Source organism: Cyprinodon variegatus, unplaced genomic scaffold, assembly GCF_000732505.1.
Source record: "Cyprinodon variegatus isolate N-32 unplaced genomic scaffold, C_variegatus-1.0 Scaffold760, whole genome shotgun sequence".
Lineage (NCBI taxonomy): Eukaryota > Metazoa > Chordata > Actinopteri > Cyprinodontiformes > Cyprinodontidae > Cyprinodon > Cyprinodon variegatus.
The window spans coordinates 383,992-402,316 of record NW_015151213.1 but is presented as its reverse complement, the minus strand read 5'-3'; the positions used below and the strand labels follow the sequence as shown (position 1 = coordinate 402,316).

The following is an 18,325-nucleotide window of genomic DNA, read 5'->3' as shown; positions in this document are numbered from 1 at the left end:
TGGAATGGAGATAGATGAAGTTGGTCAGTCTGTAGACGGCTGGTTAGCGAGACGGTCTGCTGAGCTTTATGGGGAGATCCAGTTGATTGCATGAGCTGATACTAGAGCTTCACTCAGGGACCTGGAAGATGGAAGTCCAGCTTGGGTAACACAGGCTGAGAGAACCTGTCCATGATGAGCAAGCATGAAGCGACAGTGGAGAGGAAAAACTCCCCATTGGTAAGAAACCTCTGGCAGAACCGGAGGCCTTTTAAGATGAACTTCCAGAGAAAGAAAATGTCCACTATATCTTTAATCATTTGAGGTTCTGAATATTGATATATGCATAAATGAATACATACATTAAATGGTTGGGTGGGCTTCAGATCTAACAGACAAAAACTGAGATCTTATCTTAGTATGGCTGAACTTTAAAGTAACTCATTATTTCTAAATAATTGTTAAAGGAAATTGTCTTAACCAAATATTAAATTGGTTCAAGGAACAAATCAGCAGCACTCTCACATCTTATGATTCCATATTATCATAAAAAATAGATTTAGAGCTAAAATGAAATAACAGATCTAAAAAAATATTTTTTATAATAAGAACTGCAGCTTAATTTGAGCAGGTAAATAGGCTGTGGTCCGTTTCACAAAGCAGGTTTAACAAACTCAGATTCAAATCCTTAATTCTGAATTGAGCTGGATTAATTTCGAGATTGAACAAACTCTCTTGGTGAAACGGAAAAGGCTGAGTTTCCCAGTTTTCAGGTTTAGAAACGTATTCGGTAAACCTGTTTCATGAAACCGACCCTTGACCTACCAAAGGAATGAGTGTTTCTGCTCTTAAAGTAGGATAATTAGATTATATGCACTTGAAATAAGAAAACAGAGATGTTTTTTTTCTATTAATTGTAAACATTAATCATTTTAATCCAACTACAAATTGTCTTTCCTCCTTAAATCAAAGGGAAATAAACACATCAAGATACATTTTTGACCCCTAACGAGAGCGGATTGTTCGTAAACTGTAACTTAATCCAACACAGATGTTGCAAAAACAGTCTAATTTGTGAAATCCAATTTGATAAGAATTTGACACAACCTAAGGGTCAATGGCCTTAGAGAGAGTTTCATCTGTGTTGCATCAGTATTTTTTTAAAGGGATATCATTAATGGTTGTCTCCAGACTTATCCGAATTCACCAGGTATTGTCCTAATAGGCGTCCCAGTTGTGTTAATTCGTTTCTAAAGGAATAATGGCACACAGTGACTAATGGTCACTCATTTATAATTTGGCCTGGATGCATTTGCTCTTAAGCATTGAGGGGTTTTGGTGGAAAATTACTTAATGGTGAACTAAAGTGATGAACAGGTATTTAAATGCCCAAGTTTGTCCCAGCGTGACTTGTTAACAATAGGGTCAAGTTTGTTCAACTTTCCTTCAATGAAAAGCCGAGGGGTAAAAAAAGTTTGCATTTATTATATTATAATATGATATGCAGTTAAGAATGCAATAATATGGATCAGAGTTTTCTGTTTTAAGCCTTTTTAACTTTTTGCATAAAATTTCATTTGAATTTAATGAAACAAAAAATATTCCTTTTGTAAACAACTTTAATAAGTGGAATCAGTGGAAAAGGGCTGAAAGTTCATTACTTTTAACCTTTTTTATGGTCCAGAATATTGTTGACCAATTTCAAGGCAGTTTAATTAAGGAAATGCAAGGTTTTTTTTTATATAGCACAATTCAGTACAAAGAAGATTCAAAGTGCTTTACTGAATGAAAAGATAAAATTTAAGCAAAATAAAAGCAAATAAGGATAAAAAAAAACAAGATAAAATCAGGTAGTAAAGCTAATAAACAGTTGGACCACAAACTTAAACCTATCATACCTCAATTAACTTTAACAGTCAAAGGCAGCTCTAAACTAATGGGTTTTTAACTTTGACCTAGAAGAACTCAGGCTTTCACCTCTTTTCCAGTCTTCTGGGAGTTTGTTCCAGATCAGTGGAGCATAGAAGCTGCTTCTACATGTTTGCTTCTAGTTCTTGGTGGACAGAGTAGGCTGGAACTAGAAGACCTGTGGTCCGTTTCAGGTTTACTGAAACCTCAAACTTTTCTAAAGCTGAAATCAGAAAAAGTTTTCTGTTTCCCAAAGTGAGTTTCCTCCACCCCTGTTTCTGTTTATTAAATATAGTAGAGCTGGTCCTTCATACCGCAGGGGGTCTCCCTTTATTCCTCCAAGCTTGAGTCCTCTACCAGAAGCCTGGGAGCTTGAGATTTCTGTGCAATATCTTTGATGTTTCTAGAAATACACTTTTCTGGACCAAGATGTCTGATGTATTTCCAGGGAGCTGCATTTTACATCTTAGATTTACATTTTAGGTCTACATTTTTTTGTTAATATACAACATTTTTATATAAACATATAAAAAATGTTAAAGTGTTAATAAACTCTGTTTCTAATATAAAAGAGACGACCCTCAGTGACAGATGATTTAATTTTAATTACTATAATTATTGTGTCTAAGGTTAGGATTAGTAGTTCAGTAAATAAACCACAAACTAATCTGCTAAGATGATGTAATGTTTCATTGGGCATGTTTTGATCTCAAAGGACCTAAACTAGACCCGCTGTGCTGAGAAGTTATTGGTGAGCAGGTATGAAGTACATGACTGTCTCTCACAAGAGAACAAATATAAAGCTGTTATTTTCCTGCTCTGTGCACTTACATGCCGCTCAGACTCATACGTCTAAACTCAGATTAGTTTTAGCATGAATTTCACTCTGGTTACATCTTTTTATATACCTCCCCTACAGGGGAGGGCAATAATCATCTTAAAGTATCAGCAATATAAATCCTAAGCTGGCTGGGAATTGAAAAGAACATAAAATCACAACAACAATGCTGTACCAAATATCGAGAGCATGCACAAGCCCATTTCTCCTCGTGCCCGCTCTGTTTAAAAGTTGCTGTTCTCATCGCTCATATAGAAGTTCCACTTCTGGGTCCAGTTTTGAATTGCATCCTTCAAAAACAGAAGATTGAAAAAGAGGCTTGCTTCCTTACATTTCTGATTTGATAAAAATAGTGCTATACAAAAGGCACATTTAATGATCACAATTAAAGGGACTGTCAAATATAATTTAATATAAGAAAATAATTTCTTAGATTCATATTTTATTTTAACTTAGGTAAATAAAATATGAAGTTTTCAAGTTACTGAACATTTCCCTGACCGAGGGCTTCACCAGACATTCCCAGCAGACCCTCACTACTTGGTTGGGTATGCCAAGTCTGTCTGGACTCCTCTTCTTCCAGCGTATCCAGCTGGTGATTGGGGGACAGCTCCGCTCCTCTCTCCACCTGAGTGTCCAGGACATGTGGCTGAAAATCAGAAGACACAATTACAAAGTCAATCATCGACCTCCAGTCTAGGGTGTCCTGGTGCCAAGTGACAATTCCCATGCCTGAACATGACGTTCAATATGGATAGTCTGTGACTTGCAAAAAAGTAACATAATGAAACCTTTGTTTCCCATATGGATGTCAAAGCCCCCAGCAAGAATGATGAAATCCCCAGGAGGGGCTCCAGGGTGGGGTTCCTGCTCAAGGCGACGTAACATGCCTCAATTTCTTTGTCTTCATGGGGGCTTTCTGAACCGCTCTTTGTCTGACCCATTTACCCAGAGCCTGTTTGCCTTGAGAAACCCTACAGCGGCAATTAAGCGCCCAACAACATAGCCTCTAGGATCATCCGGGCAAACACCTCACTATGTTAAGGTGGCGGTTTAAGGAGGGGAGGTCCTGTATACTGACCTAAATATGAATTTGGTGTATGAATTTGGTGTATCTCAGATTAAGTTAATACTTTGACCAAAAGTTACTTAGTGTTGCTGTGTCTGTCTTTCTGAGCCTGAAAAGATTTTTTGCAAACATTGTTGCAAGACTTTGCAATCTGCTTGAAGAACTTACTTATGAATCCATCGACTTGGCAGCTTCCTGTTGGTTCCCACTTCAGTGTATTACAACGGTCAAAATGTTTTCCAAGCTCTACTCATATCTCGTCCCTCCTGGTTTCCAACTTTTTTTTTTTTTAAACTTGATCTGCGACTTTTCCTCTTTCTCTTTCCAGCTCTGGTGGGGATATTCATTCCTTTGTTTACTCATTTTGTACTTAATCAATATTACACCTCGAGTCAGGTGACCCTAAATACAGAAAACACTTAATCATATTTAAGATGCGAGACAGGCAAAGTTTAAAACACATAAAATATAGGTCATCAGTATGCTATATATTAAAATCTGAAAGGCTTTGAATAAAACTGAAGTAGGCTACGGGCGCAGAAATTTGTAGTCATGGGATATGACAAGGCTCCTTTAATTAGTTAGAGGTCTTGTCATATCTAATATAATAATTCAATTTGAAATTAAAGGATCACTATGTCACTATTTGTCATTTCATTTTCATAAAATACATCTGACTATTAATATTGAAATCATGTATACTCTACTGGCTGTGGATACAATCTTTTTTTTGCATCTGTACATCCATGACAAAAAAAAATTACCATTCTAGAAAAAACATAAACCCTTCACGTCTACTTGCTCTAGTTTTCAATCACATTTCTTAAAGTAAGACTCACACCTAAATCAACTTTTTTTAATAAATTGTATAAATAGAGATTCTAAGAGCTGTCTACATTTCCCAGGCATTATTTTTTAATTTACAACAAATTTGTTGAAAATCTACTTTTTTGGCTGAAGCCATTTATTTGGCGCCTTCATTGGGTTAAAATGGATTGTCCATATCTGATTTTTGCTATTGGCTTACTCCGGAATGCAATATCAATTTATCAAGGACAGCTGCTCTCTTCTTAATAGATCCTCCTACATATAGTGGTTGGCTAAATGAAAATATATTTTATTATTTCCTCATAATGGTAAATGAAAATATTTTTTTCTCTTTATTAAAGTTTACAATAATATAAAATGCATTACAATAGATCAACATGGTCATTGTATATTCAGGCAGTTCATGATTTTGGATTTTGGTTTAATTAAAGCAAAAAAAAAATGGATAACCCTTTTTTTTTGCAATAAACAAAAATAGAAAAAGAATCATGAGCTTAAGATTTTTCTTTGTTTGTTTGTTACACAAGTAGCCTGACCCTGAAAACTTCTCTTGGCCGAGGGGGAGAAAAAATGTTGTAGAGGACAGCATCAGCTTATCCATGGAAATAAAAGTTTAACTTTGAGACGCAGTGCTTGCTGTGGGACTGAAGGAGCCTGCTTCATTTTCACCTACCCCTGTTCAATACCCTTATGTTAACATCTTGCAAACTGGATGGATATTACTAGCTAAGCGAGGAGACAGACCCTTTTATCCAAAAGACTTCAGATCAAGTGATGACAACGGTTGCTATGGAGATCAGCTAATGGCTTACTTCCCAACTGGTCATTAATTGGATTTGACCTTTCTGTGATTTTAATCTTCATAATTGAGAGTGCGCCCTAATCAGTTATTTCTTCCATTTTTGTTTAGTGCAAATAATTGGATAATGGTTTGTTATCTGTTTCCTTGTTTTACTAAATAAATGAAAATCAGAATACTAGTGTGCGTTTCTTTCTCCGACTTTTGTGAAGACGGTCAGAGATCCAACTGATCTGTCACAAAAACAATCATTGCTGGGATTGCTTCACTTGCCTTGTTTATGTCTTTGTTAGAGCGAGTGTGCTGCTGTCAACCACAGCCTAGACTGCGCCCAACTCTCAGCATATTTTCTTTTACTATATGTATGAGGAGGTAAGGCTTTGGAGTGACATGAGTGTACCTTAAAATGACATTTCTTCATATAATCCATTATCATCCTGTTACCTGAAGAAGATAAAACAACGAGCCTCGTTTATGCCTGTACCATACTTTAATCAATAAAAAAAACAATAAGTGGCTACAGTATGGCCCAGGTGTGCAATATGAGTCTTTTTCAAAATGGCATGGTAATGTACTTTAGTCTTACAGAGCATGCTTCCCCATTAAACATATACTAAATACTTCTTCTTTTTTTTTTTTTTTTTTTTTTTTTTTTTTTTTTAGATCTTTCATGGTTAAAATTGGAAGAAAAAAAAAATCACATTTCTGGGCCAGTGTCTATAACAACTAGAGAAAACACACCGCACTGGTTGTGTGAAAGTGATGTGGGTGGAAGGATGAGAGAGAAAACACCAGCATTATCTGAACCAAACCCACTTTGAATTACAAAACTGCCATACAAACAATCAGGTAGACAGCATGCATACAAAAATAGACAACTATTCTTATCGCTCCATGGTAATTTACAGAGATAGTTCATTATTGCCAGACGTTACATGTTTGTGCCTCTGTTGAGGAAATGGCTTTCTCTCTAAATCTTCTCTCAACTCTTGTTTTTAAAAAGGTACAATGTACATTCACTATCACTGAGGCACAGCACTTGATGTACAGATTAAATAGGTAGCCAAAGAATAATAAAACATGGTGTGATCACCGCTTTAGCAATGTAGCATTAAATATACGACACCCTGTACACTCACAGAACAAACGTAACTGTGGATCAAATGCACATGCACGATGAAGCCAGGCGTGGAGCGGCTGTCCGGGATAAAGGTTTAAAACAATGCAACAGAAATGGGAGAGGTGGGAGGGGCCGCCATGCATGGAGGTGATGATTTTAAAAAGCTTACAAATTAATCTTTTAAATGGCCAAAAGTGCTTTTAGATAGTTTATTAATTGGTTTTGATTCCTGCCTCCTTGAGGATGAAAAGAGGCAAAAAGTGACATTGTTTTTGCTTTTTTTGCTGCTTTTCAGAGAAGTAGTAGAAAGAAGAAAAAAAAATCTGATCAATGGACGGCTGAGGAGGTTAAAGATGTGTTTGGTGCCTTTGACTCCAAATCTGAGGCACAAGCAAGAGGCAAAGCTGGGGGGGGGGGGGTTAACCTAAAAACCCCAGTGACCGGTTTGTGTCCTGAAGAGGAACATTCTGCAGGGAAACAAAAAGTATGAATTACTGGTAGGCAAATACAGCACAAATGGATACAAATGGGATTCTCTCAGTACCTTCAGTGAGCTCTGCAGGATCCGCAGGCGGTGGAGCTTGTCGTTTAAAAGGGGGTCGTTAGATCTGCGGACGAAGGAGCGTTTGTACTCAAGCCGACCAGCTGATCTGTGGTCAGTAGAGCTGGACAGACTGGTCTGCTCCAGAGCTCGGTACAAATCCACCAACGAATCTGTTTGCATTCTGCACTCACGCCCAAGACCTTGGAAAACAGAACAGCACAAAGAAGCAGACTGTTTACACCCCCAATAAAAATAATCCTAATCTACAAAACTTTACAAATAATATTCACTAGTATTCACTACTTGGTCACAAAATCCTGCCTCCAACTAAATGCAAAGAAAACTTCCACATGATTTTTTTTAAACAGCCATTTTAATAAGAACACTTCTTCACTGGAGGTGTGAAAATGGATTTAGTCGATGAATTTAAGTATCCAGGCTTAAAGGGATCCAGCTGTAAAAAAACGGACTATATTTTAGGCCAAAATGTTCAACTAGTCGTGGATCCCTTTAAGTCTGAAACCCACACTGACATTCAAGAACATGTTGAGGAAATTAGAAAAAAAAAGTGAATTTTAATATGCTAAATTTAAAACAGGTCAAGTCTGTTTATGACCCTGAATGCTGCGTGGATGTTGATGCGCTCCATCATCTTTTCACATATTGAGTAAAGCAGTCTGCATATCTTCTTGGTCTCTTCCTTCTGGCACAGTGCTCAAATCAGAGAATGTCTTTTTTTTAAAAAGGTGGCTAAAAGATGGGATAAAAAAACAAAAAACACTCTAATTTAATCACTGCAGTATTATAGATACATAAGATTTGTCAAACTTTTAACATTTAGTTTGTTTAAACAGTTCATTAAAGTTTTGAATGGACCTGCACCGCTGGCTCATCAAACTGAAAGTAAAAAAATGGGAAGGTTAACAGCGGGGGGTAGACAGTGCTGTCGGTACAAGGAACTAACTCAACTAGATACTTACAAACAAATCCCACTTTCAAAGTCCATATCGAAAAGTGATTTATGATGTTTTTGCTTGTGCAAACTGATTTTTTAATGTGTGTGAAAACTAGCAGTTGTGCTGTAATCTGGCATATTTACGGCCGTGTTTGATGCAAATGTTAATTAATATATGCATTTTCCACAATAAATAAAGTCAAAAGAAGTAAGCACCGACACAAATAGGTGCATAAATGTTGATACTGTTAAAATAAATAAAAGTGTAAATAAAAGTGTGGCATCACTTTGAAACCCCTAAATGAAATCCAGGGAAATCCTCCACCTTCATTCTTAACTAATTCAGCTCTTCATTGAAAACCTAATTTGTTTTAAGATAACGTTAGTGAACAAAGAGCATGATAAAAAATAATTTCTGTTTAATTTTTTTTTAAATTTTTCCTTCTTAACATAATGGGGGTTACATTTTATATTTGAGCTGGGCAAAAGTTTGTTCATACATACTTTGTACTTCTTACTGTGAAGAGGATACTTACTGTATCATAGAGCTAAATAGGTGGTAATATATCTGAAAACGTAACTACTCGTATTGTTTCCTGTTAACTTACAGCACTCTCTTCTGGTCTGATAGACACACTGCATTCTGAGGTATGCTGCTGTGAGGTCCCTTTTTTTAGTTGGAATTGGGGGGGTAAGTTTTTGGGGCTGTCCTTTGAAATGTAAAAGATTTAATTTAGCGTTCCTCTCATCTCCATGGGAAACGTTGGAGAAACGGATACATAAACGGGGACAGGAACCCGGGGCCCCTCCAGGGAGTTTTTCTTTATCTTGTTCAGACTTCAATATTAACCCAGACTGAAAGGATTCCCTTTTTGCCTCGGTTTCCACCCGGAGCTGAAAGGGTACAAAGGCATCTGGATCAAGCATAATCAAAAGCCAAAGGAAAGAGAGGGAACGAGCGGAGAGAAAGAAGGAGAGCGGACTGTCAGTCTTAAACAAGAAGCAGAGTTTGATCTTCCGTAGACAAACGCCCTGAAGGTTTAGTAGAGATGGCAAACAGGACAGCTTCAAATCGAACCCAGTAAAGGAATAATAGTGAACATTAAACCTTTGACATTCACTGGCTTTGACTGAATGTCTCCAGTTTAAAAGGATCCCTGATGATGAATGGAGATGAGGCCGCGTGCACTCAAATCAAGCTGAAGGATTTCACTGCTGTTATAATTAGAAAATATTTTCATCAGCATGCATCGTGTCATTACAGTCGACCCTAGAATGAATGAACTCTGATGACCTTTAACTGGGGTCCAATATGCTACCAATACAAACACCACAGATTGTCTTTCCCCTCTTTTATAAAACGCTTTAAAGCAGTGATTTACTAAAGGAGCAAGAAAAGGGGCCTCGGAGAAATTGGAGAACAAGTGAAAAAAGGTACAATTTCAAAACATCACTATTGAATATAACTTTACCTGAGTTTAGATTTGTAACCTCAAATTTCAGTCCCACTTTGGCTGAAAGGCCTTTTCTAATAACATATTCATGTGAGTCTGGCTTTTTTTTTTAACCTTTAAGATTATCAAAACAAAATGCAGAACATGTTTACAAGCAGACAATGACATTGGTCTGGTACCTGTATGCATTACGTGGGAATAAACAATAGCGTTGAAAAGATGTTAGTTAATATTCTTATGCTAAAAAAACATCACAAAAAGTGAATATCGATAAAACTAAGAGCTACCTTCTAGTAATGGATTCGTCTTTTGTAGCAATGTCTGTTAATTTAGAAATGGAGGACTGGGGGGGGTCCACTCCCAAACGGTAATGCTGTCTAGGGGGTCGTGGCATAGAAAAGTTAGGAAAGCCCTGCTTTAAAGGGCTTTACTTGACCTGAACTTTAGTTCTTATTGTTGCAGAAAAGCTCGGTTGCTTTCAGGGGCTCTAGACCTGGAAGTTACAGGTCTGTCTGCCTTTTAGGTTAAAGAGACATTTTGTAAGTTTTTACTGGAAATATCTACAATAGCCTTTTTATTTGACCCTTTCTGATCAGTGTTGGGACAAATGCCTTAATGGGTGATGTGTTACAGTAATCATGTTACTTTTCCAGTAACTAGCGCTGTAACTAATTTGTTTGTAAAAGTCAGTAGTGTGAACCTGTATCCACACAACGGCTATACCCAACTTGAGCAGGAACACAGAGATGATGGCGCAGAGCCACTGATTCAACGACAGCGTTCCTACAGACGAAGCTCCACTGAAGGCTAAATGTTGCTGGGATTTGCTCCTTTTGTGCGGCAAAAATACTTTATAAACATCGTTAGGAGCTGTAATTTCAAGAAGCTCCTCACGTCATCTTCACACTGACTGAAGGCTTTAATCAACACACTCTTTACTTTCGCAGAGCTATAATGATTTTTCGTTTTCTCATGCAAATATCCTGGGATCATACAGTACTGTCCACTTGGGCTTTTTTCTGGAATAGTGTAACTGCTGTTTAGTTCTATTGATAGAAAAGCATTATTTTTCAACTTCATACCTACTTTATAGCCAATTGAAGGCTGTAAATTTGCAAAATAATAAGCGCCAAAACATCTTTTTTTTCTGTAATGGTAAACAACAAAAATCATAACATCTACATAATTATATTGCGACTCACTTTTCAAAACCCATATCAAAATAATGCCGATAAGTTTAATGTTTTCAGATGTACCTTTTAATTATTTAATTTATAAGTTAAAAACAAATACCTTATATTCCATAACTGAACCACTAGTTTTATTTAAAATTATTATAAAAGGAAAGTTTCCCAAATTCTTCGACACTTTAGATCAGGGTTCCCCACCAGCATCCATCATATGTGCAGCTTTTGCCCAAATATTTTCTTTTTGTTGTGGATTTTTGTAACAGGGATAACTAGGATCATACAAAATTGGTTTTTATGAACTATGTTTGTTCTCTGCTTCCAATCTCACCTTCTCTTCATCCATGCCTCCAATGAGAAGTTTCTTTTGAAGCTGTGAGAGGTGCTCTTGGAAGCTGTTGTGACTGGATTTGACAAAACTTTTAAGCCTCTCTGTATAAGATAATTTTTTAAGATGAGAAAACTAATTCCTGGTATTTTGAAGTATCAGTAGTCTGCATCCAAAATTTTAATTAAACGGTTTTAGTTTTGGGGAATATATATAAGAATTATGCTCTAATTTGTAGTTAACGAGCTGTCGTTACTATATTTTAATTTGACAAACTGGATCTTTTCGCCATTCTTTTTCCTGTTTGGTGCGATTGCAATAGGCTCTATGCACAGCTCCACTACTTCCTGAATTTAAAGCAGCTCCTTTGTTTCCTGTCTTTCATGATTGGATGCACTGATTAATCCAGGTGTGTATGACCTAAGTAACTGGCCAGACACACCTGGATTAATCAGTTCGTCCAGTAATGAAAGACAGGAAACAAAGGAGCTGCTTTAAATTCAGGAAGTAGTGGAGCTGTGCATAGAGCCCATTGTGGACCTGGCCAGACTGGAACAGAGCAAATAATAGCTGGGCTCCATATTTTGACGGTGAAGGACTTAGAAAGGGCTGGTTATACTCCCACAGCATTGTGTTGCAGTGAGCTTGTCGCAGGTATGACGCAGATATTTTTGATTTATGCCCAATTTTGAAGTGTGGTCTGTGCTATGCTATTCCACGCCACAACGCAAGAGGGACAATCACGAACTAGCTGTGGGTCTAGATACGGCCTAGGCGGTGAGGTAGTGGAAAAACACATGGGGCAAGTTTGTGCAACAACGTAGGGAGATGAGGGTGAAAAAGAGCGGGGATCCAGGTGGAAAAAGGGTCCCAGCGTTCTCGCGTACCTCGCTCTTCTAGCTGGTCCATCTTCACAAGTCGTTTCCACAGCGCCGGTCATATAAACAAAACAAGCCGGTAAGGTACCAAACAGGAAATACGCATAGTGCAGTATTGGATGTAGATTTGACCAGACAGTGCCTTTCTGCGGCACTGTCTGCAGTCACCTACAGCTTTGGAGAGGTGCAGCAGAGTGTCTGCGGAAGGTAGGGGTATCTGCTTGAGTGCGAAACACACGCAAACGACCCAGTTTCTGAGCATAAACCAGCCAGAACATACGTGGACAGTAACGTTCGGAGGAGTATGTGCAACAGTTCTCATTGATTAACATAACAGACAAGTATTCCGCACAGTGTACGTGAGCAGAGCAGAGCAGTGACAGGATGTGGAATCTGGGGGTTAGACCTTTTGATGCCTGTTGTTGCAAATATGCATCAAACCCTTTGTATTACACAAATAGCCAAGATACTTTTTGCAGGCACTTATTTCTGCTTGGTCTCAGTATTTTATTATTCACCATAATAACTATTGTCACAAATTGCCTTTATACTTCAATTTCTATAGATTTTTTTGTTTGTTTTTTGATATGCATACATGCAAATTCAGGCATCAGGAGGTCAATGAAAGGTCAAATGTACTGTCTAGACGTTGAGAGTCTGACCTGTGTCCCTGGCTCGGTCCATTTGGTAGTTCTGGGTCTCTCTCTGATCCGACGAGGCAGCAGCAGCGAGGATAGCATGCAGCCCGCTGTCCCTGGGGAGCGTGAAACTGCGAGGTTTCCCTCCGGCGTCGGAGTCGATGCTTGCCCTGAGGGGCAGAGGCAGGGCCCTGTACTGCTCCTGCAGCAGGCTGCGCTGCGCCGGTAAAGTGGACTGCCTGCGATACTCCATGGCCAGCTGATCCCTGTCCTCAGACTGCATGGGTTCCTCCACAGGATAGGTCTGCAGATAGTGCATCCTGGAGTTGCCTTCCATCTGGTCCTGCCATGAGTTCCTGTGGCTGCTGGCCTTCGGCCCCGGGGAAATGCTGTTGTTGCTGTTGCTTTCCTGAGGCTCCGAGTGGAACTCCTCATGTGAGGAACGGGACTGGAACGTGTCCGAAGAGGAGAGATGGCTACGCTTTGGCTCCAGGTAGGGGCTTACCTACAAACACAGATGAACATGTTGGTACCACACAGAAGGACAACTGCAGCATCTACTGAAACACCTGATAGAAAACTCACGGAGGCCGCTCTGGGATAGGTGTCATAAGGTGGTGGTGGACTGTCCCGTTTTGGCACCGGGGGCATCTCCATGTCCTCATGATCACTCTCACTCCAGTAATCTGCAAAAAATCACATCCTTATGTCAGAGCCTACAGTCAGAGTTAAAATAAGCTACATGCAAAGTACATCTGTAGACTGGGAGAAGACTAGAGTCCTTAAAAGGTGCTCTGAATATGAAGATGGACAGATATAAGGTGTGAGAACTCCCTGTGAAATCTTCTGGAGGTGTTATGTATCTAATAAAAAGAAAAAATGACCAAATGCGCCCCCTCCAAAGACAAAATAGTTCTCACACACCCACCATAGCAGGGTTTGCATGTAGGCACCTTTAAATAGCCTTACTTCCTGTCGGCCTGTTAGAAGCCAAACAACACTAAGCTATATGAAGGACAAAAATAACCAGCCCGCCTCAGCTTGGAGCAGAAATAACCTGCTGGATGTGAAAACCAAACGGATCCCCTAAAATATATAGCACATTTCCACAGCATAATGAAGTTAATGTTAATTAAATCAATGATTCCCTTTTATTACTTCCACTTTTTGAGAAAAAAGGTTGATGAAGGATTTTTTTGTTTTGGAAGCGTTCCAAAGTTAAAATTTGAAAGTTAAATAAAACTTAATGATAATGAATAAATCAAGACACGATCAACTGCCAAAACAGTCAAGAGCAGAAAGAAGGATACAACCTATAAGGAGATAAGAATAAAACATAACAACAACAGTAAGTGTCTCCAGCTGTGGAATTACTTTGCGGATTAGTTTAAGTACTGACAGCAGGTACGGTGGAACCTTAAAACATTTTTGGAAAATCGGATGCGGGGGTCATGTGTTTATGAAGCAAGCTATAATAATCACAGTCATTAAAATTAAATCAACATTAACTTTACTTTTTTGTGATATTATACACTTCAATAAGATAATGGATAATTTTTTTTCTTATTTTAAATGTAAATCATCTTATTCTATTGGCATACTGTCTTACTTACCTTCTACAACAAAGGGTAAATACATGCATTTCATGAAAAATGACTTAATTATTTCTTTTTTGCAGTGTAACCAGACTTCATCTATGACCCCTATTAAATTTGACATCTTTCACCAGCTGACGTCCGAACTTTATCTTAGCAGCTCTTTAACCCTAACAAACATCTTTCTTTGCAGCTTGATGAAAAGGCTGTGACTAATCTCACCTTGTTCCTGACGTATTTTCTCCTGCTCAGAGTATCCTGAAACTGCCATACTGAGTCGACTCAGCCACCTGTGGGGGAGTAACACTTGGTGACGCATACCGTAAATGATTTTGTGATTTTTCCAAAGCTTACATTTCTTTCTTTTCTACCCATTTTGATGAGAGTGGGAGGTTTAATGAGGCAGTTCAGTTCTTGGACAAGAGAGGGATTGAAATGGAGCACTGGAGGAGTTTGCAGCATGGCTACCAAAGCCTCGGATACTCACCGGGACATGTCATCTACATTTTCCGCAGCAAAGTAAAAGGTCTTTATCTTGGGATGGCAAGCCTTGAAAGCACTGAAAGAGAAGTTTAATTATATGTGAGAGCACAAACAAGGTCATGCAGTATAGCATCATTAACATATGAAAGCTGGCCTAAAGCAGACTTTTCTTTTTAACATTTCTGTTTCATTAGGAAACATATAAATCTGCCACTACGAAATAAGCACTGGCTAATATCTCACACATGAATTTCTTAGCAATACTATATCCCTTTATTCATTGGTTTAAAGTTTAGTTCATATAAAAAAAAACCCTGAATGTTAGAACTTTAACTATACACTCATATGTTTACATTACTGTTTTTCATTAAAATGTTTTTATCACTGCTGCTTACCTTATCAAGGCTGCACTTTAAAAAATGAAATAGTCTAGAGAGCTGTTCTTAACGAAATATCTTTTTGTTTACACTTGTGTGTACAAAATGACAAATAAAATCTGTCTAAGTCTCTTATCTTCATGCTTTGAGGTGTTTGATATATTGTTGGGCGTTTTAGAATAAAAAGTGAATATCCTATTGAGTTAAAAGTAGCCTGACTTTACAGACCTACATGATGCTTAATCAACTTTTTCGAGCTTTTAATACACTTAAAATGCTATTTCTTCATCCAACTCATGGACATAAGTGGTATTCATAATAATAATAATAATCATACAGGAGGTTCCTAAGCTGTTCACTCCGTACCTGCCCAAAAAATAATATGCCCACTTCCTCCGATCGGTGAGCAGTTATGTGAGGCAGAGCATGATGGTTTATCCTGGTAAAACAAACTGGTTCTTTTAGCAACTGATCTGCACCGCTCAGAAGCTCGGCTTTATACTCAGCTCAGCTCACTGCACAGAACACCTCCTAGTGTATAAATATAAAAAATGGCTATGCACCTATAAAGCTTTTGCTCTCAGAACAGATCTTTCTGACTTCGGGCGCCTTGCTCTCATTTTTCACTTCTAAATGAGTCATTGTGTTTGTATGTAACTACATTAACCTTCTGCAATAATTGCTTTTATTTTTTCTCCACTTTTACACATCTTTTTTCAATTCGAAACACAAATCTAAAAGTGCGAGCACACAACTGGAAAGACAGAAATATAACAGGACAATATAAAAGCTTTATGGAAGAATGTAAAAATGTATGCCATCATTTCCTGCTGATGGCTTTATGAGAAAAAAAATCATATCTCAGCGCAGCATGATATATTAAATTATACTCACTACTTTCTTCTGCATTCAGTGGCACGATCGATCCTGAATTCTGGGAGGCTCACGAATCCCTCAGCCTTCTCATCCTGAGACAATCAAAGGTAGTTACATCCAAGCAACATCATTTAAATCAATATCTCCGTCAATGTTATAGAAATAAAAACAATCCTCCTGATCACCTCTTCGTTCATGTACCAGTAAAGGCACGTGTCTTTTAGGATGAACCAGTACTTCTTCCACTTCTGGGAAAAATAGGTTTTAGCATCCTTCTTCTTCCATAGCCAGCCCTGACAGTCCCCCTGACCCAGGTCCCTGCAGGAAATCCTTCGTTTACTGATGGAAGCCATCGGGCTGGCAGCTACAGGGAAGCAGAGAAGGAAAAAAAAACTTTTAGCTTGTCTAAACAGGATGTAAAATCAGAAGAAATTTGTTTCTACCTTGTTTTTTCTTCTTAGACCTTGTCAGCATCGAGGAGCGTTCAAACACCTTAAAATAAAAACATTATAATAATAAATCTGTTTATAGACTTATGGCATATAACAGATCATGCTCCTGGTGGTTGTTCTATTGCTACTTCTTTCTTCTGAGAGGGACTCACATGGTAAAGCGACGCAGAGTCGGAGCTGGACGTGGACATGGCGACTTCCAGGGCGGGAACAAGTGTGTAGTGAGTGGGGCTGCTCCCTCGCTCCATCTTCCTCCTGTTCTGACTCAGACTGCGGCCCAAAATGAAGCTCTCTGCACAGGGTTTGTCCTCACTTGGGAAGCGCAGGAGGGAATTCTCTGCAGGGAAAAGAGAAAAAACCAACTCTGGACTGAACACGTAAAAAAGGCATGTGTGATGGATGTCAGCCTGCTGGGGGAATAAAGTCAGTTAACTGAAGCCACGACAATTTCAAACTCACCTGTCTAAGCAAACAGTAGACTTAGTTAAGTGGTATAAAATATTTGTGTGAGGAAATTATGACACAACCAGTCAAACTGATGTAAAAGAAATCCCATATTTCACCAGTTCACAGGCAGAAAAGCATCCATTTCTCAGCGCATCTCAGTGGGACATTACACCTAGGCTTGCTTATAAGGATGGGAAACACATCTAGTCCACTTCTCAATATATAAATATATATATATATATATATATATATATATATATANTATATATATATATATATATATATATAAATTAGTGATGGGTATAGACAATTTTTTTTAATCTAGATTAATCTCACTGTAATCTTGGGATTTATCTAGATTAATCTAGATTAAAATGGTTCATTTGAATTATGCAAAAGGACTTCAGGAATCAGAATTTACTTACTTTAATAATCCCTTGTGGGAAATTGTTTTCTTACAGTGCAACCGTTTGCAGAAGAGAGAAAAATAAGATTGTAAAATAAGATAAGGATTATATGTTTGTGCTACATAATAAGAAAAAGTAAGTTGCGTTAGGTGGCGCATTAGACCAGGGGTTCATATCCTGTTTCCAAAATGCATCAACCACCTGCTTGAGACAGATTTTCTACTATAACAACTGCTAATGAAAATAAATAATATTCAATGAGATGTATTTGTGTTTAATAAGTGTTTATTCAGATAAACATGAATTCTGAACCGTAGGCCAAAATAACAGGTCCTGATGAACTGGCTACGGTCAGTACTTTGTGTCAGTCAGTCCAAGCTCTATTTCTTCTTTTTTCCACCAGTCACTCAGGCAGCCATTGTAATGTTCTGCGAGGCTGAGTTAGCCTCAACAGCTGCTGGGCAATGTCAAGATGGGGAAATCACCCTTTTATCCTAGTTTTGTGTTAAAGAGGGTTGTTTATGTTGGTAGTCTGTTCATCCTAAGCTAACATTATGTTCTGCAGGTTGCAGCTGTAAGTGTTAACATTGGCACCATTAGAAGACTGTTTCACCAGTTGCTTATAAAGGAACAAGCATTTCCTGGTTGTTTTTAATGCATAAATAAAGAGCTTTGCCACTGGGCTTTGGTTTAAGCATGAGTTAGTTACCTGCTGTCAAACACGCTACAATATCAACGTGCAAGTCATCATTATAATAGACCCAGCTCCTGTTTTAGAGAATAGATTAACAGCTCTTTCATGATAACATCATCAGGAGCCGTTCAGATTTATTATGCATCTAATTACCAGAGAAAATAGAGCATAAAGCATGAAAATAAAATATATCACATCCTTCTGTCTTTGTGCAGGAAGTCTAAGTATCTCCATTTAGTATTGAAGCTAGAAAAGTTTTTTAGGTGAATCTAAAACACAGATCGTCGCTACCTTAACTTGGCTGTAAAAATTTTGCTTTAACTGACCAATCAGAGGACAGAAAATGCTAACATAAGGTTGAGCCCTTGTCCTGTGGGGCAAATCTGAAATCTGATTGGTTGAAGAAAATGTTCCTCACTAAAATGGTTGAGGTAAAATCCGCCAGCACTGCTGATTCTGAAGGTCCTGG

At 38.2% G+C, this 18,325-nt stretch overlaps 1 protein-coding gene across 6 annotated transcripts in view; it reads right to left on the bottom strand.

Annotated features, from left to right (window-relative positions):
• Positions 1-5,490: 5,490 nt before the first annotated feature.
• The window catches only part of LOC107098245 (connector enhancer of kinase suppressor of ras 2-like), a 64,165-nt gene continuing 51,330 nt past the window's right edge, over positions 5,491-18,325 (bottom strand). For 2 of the 6 annotated variants that reach the window (XM_015395786.1, XM_015395787.1), the window contains exons 12-21: positions 16,461-16,645; positions 16,300-16,348; positions 16,042-16,220; positions 15,875-15,948; positions 14,608-14,679; positions 14,343-14,410; positions 13,111-13,211; positions 12,550-13,030; positions 7,086-7,285; positions 5,491-7,008 (exon numbers count right to left, since the gene is read on the bottom strand). In XM_015395786.1, the coding sequence (XP_015251272.1) occupies positions 6,961-7,008; positions 7,086-7,285; positions 12,550-13,030; positions 13,111-13,211; positions 14,343-14,410; positions 14,608-14,679; positions 15,875-15,948; positions 16,042-16,220; positions 16,300-16,348; positions 16,461-16,645 (1,457 nt within the window). In that variant the 3' untranslated portion in view covers positions 5,491-6,960. The remainder of the gene's footprint in view (positions 7,009-7,085; positions 7,286-12,549; positions 13,031-13,110; positions 13,212-14,342; positions 14,411-14,607; positions 14,680-15,874; positions 15,949-16,041; positions 16,221-16,299; positions 16,349-16,460; positions 16,646-18,325) is intronic. The other 4 variants (XM_015395782.1, XM_015395784.1, XM_015395781.1 and 1 more) reach the window with 2 other exon arrangements.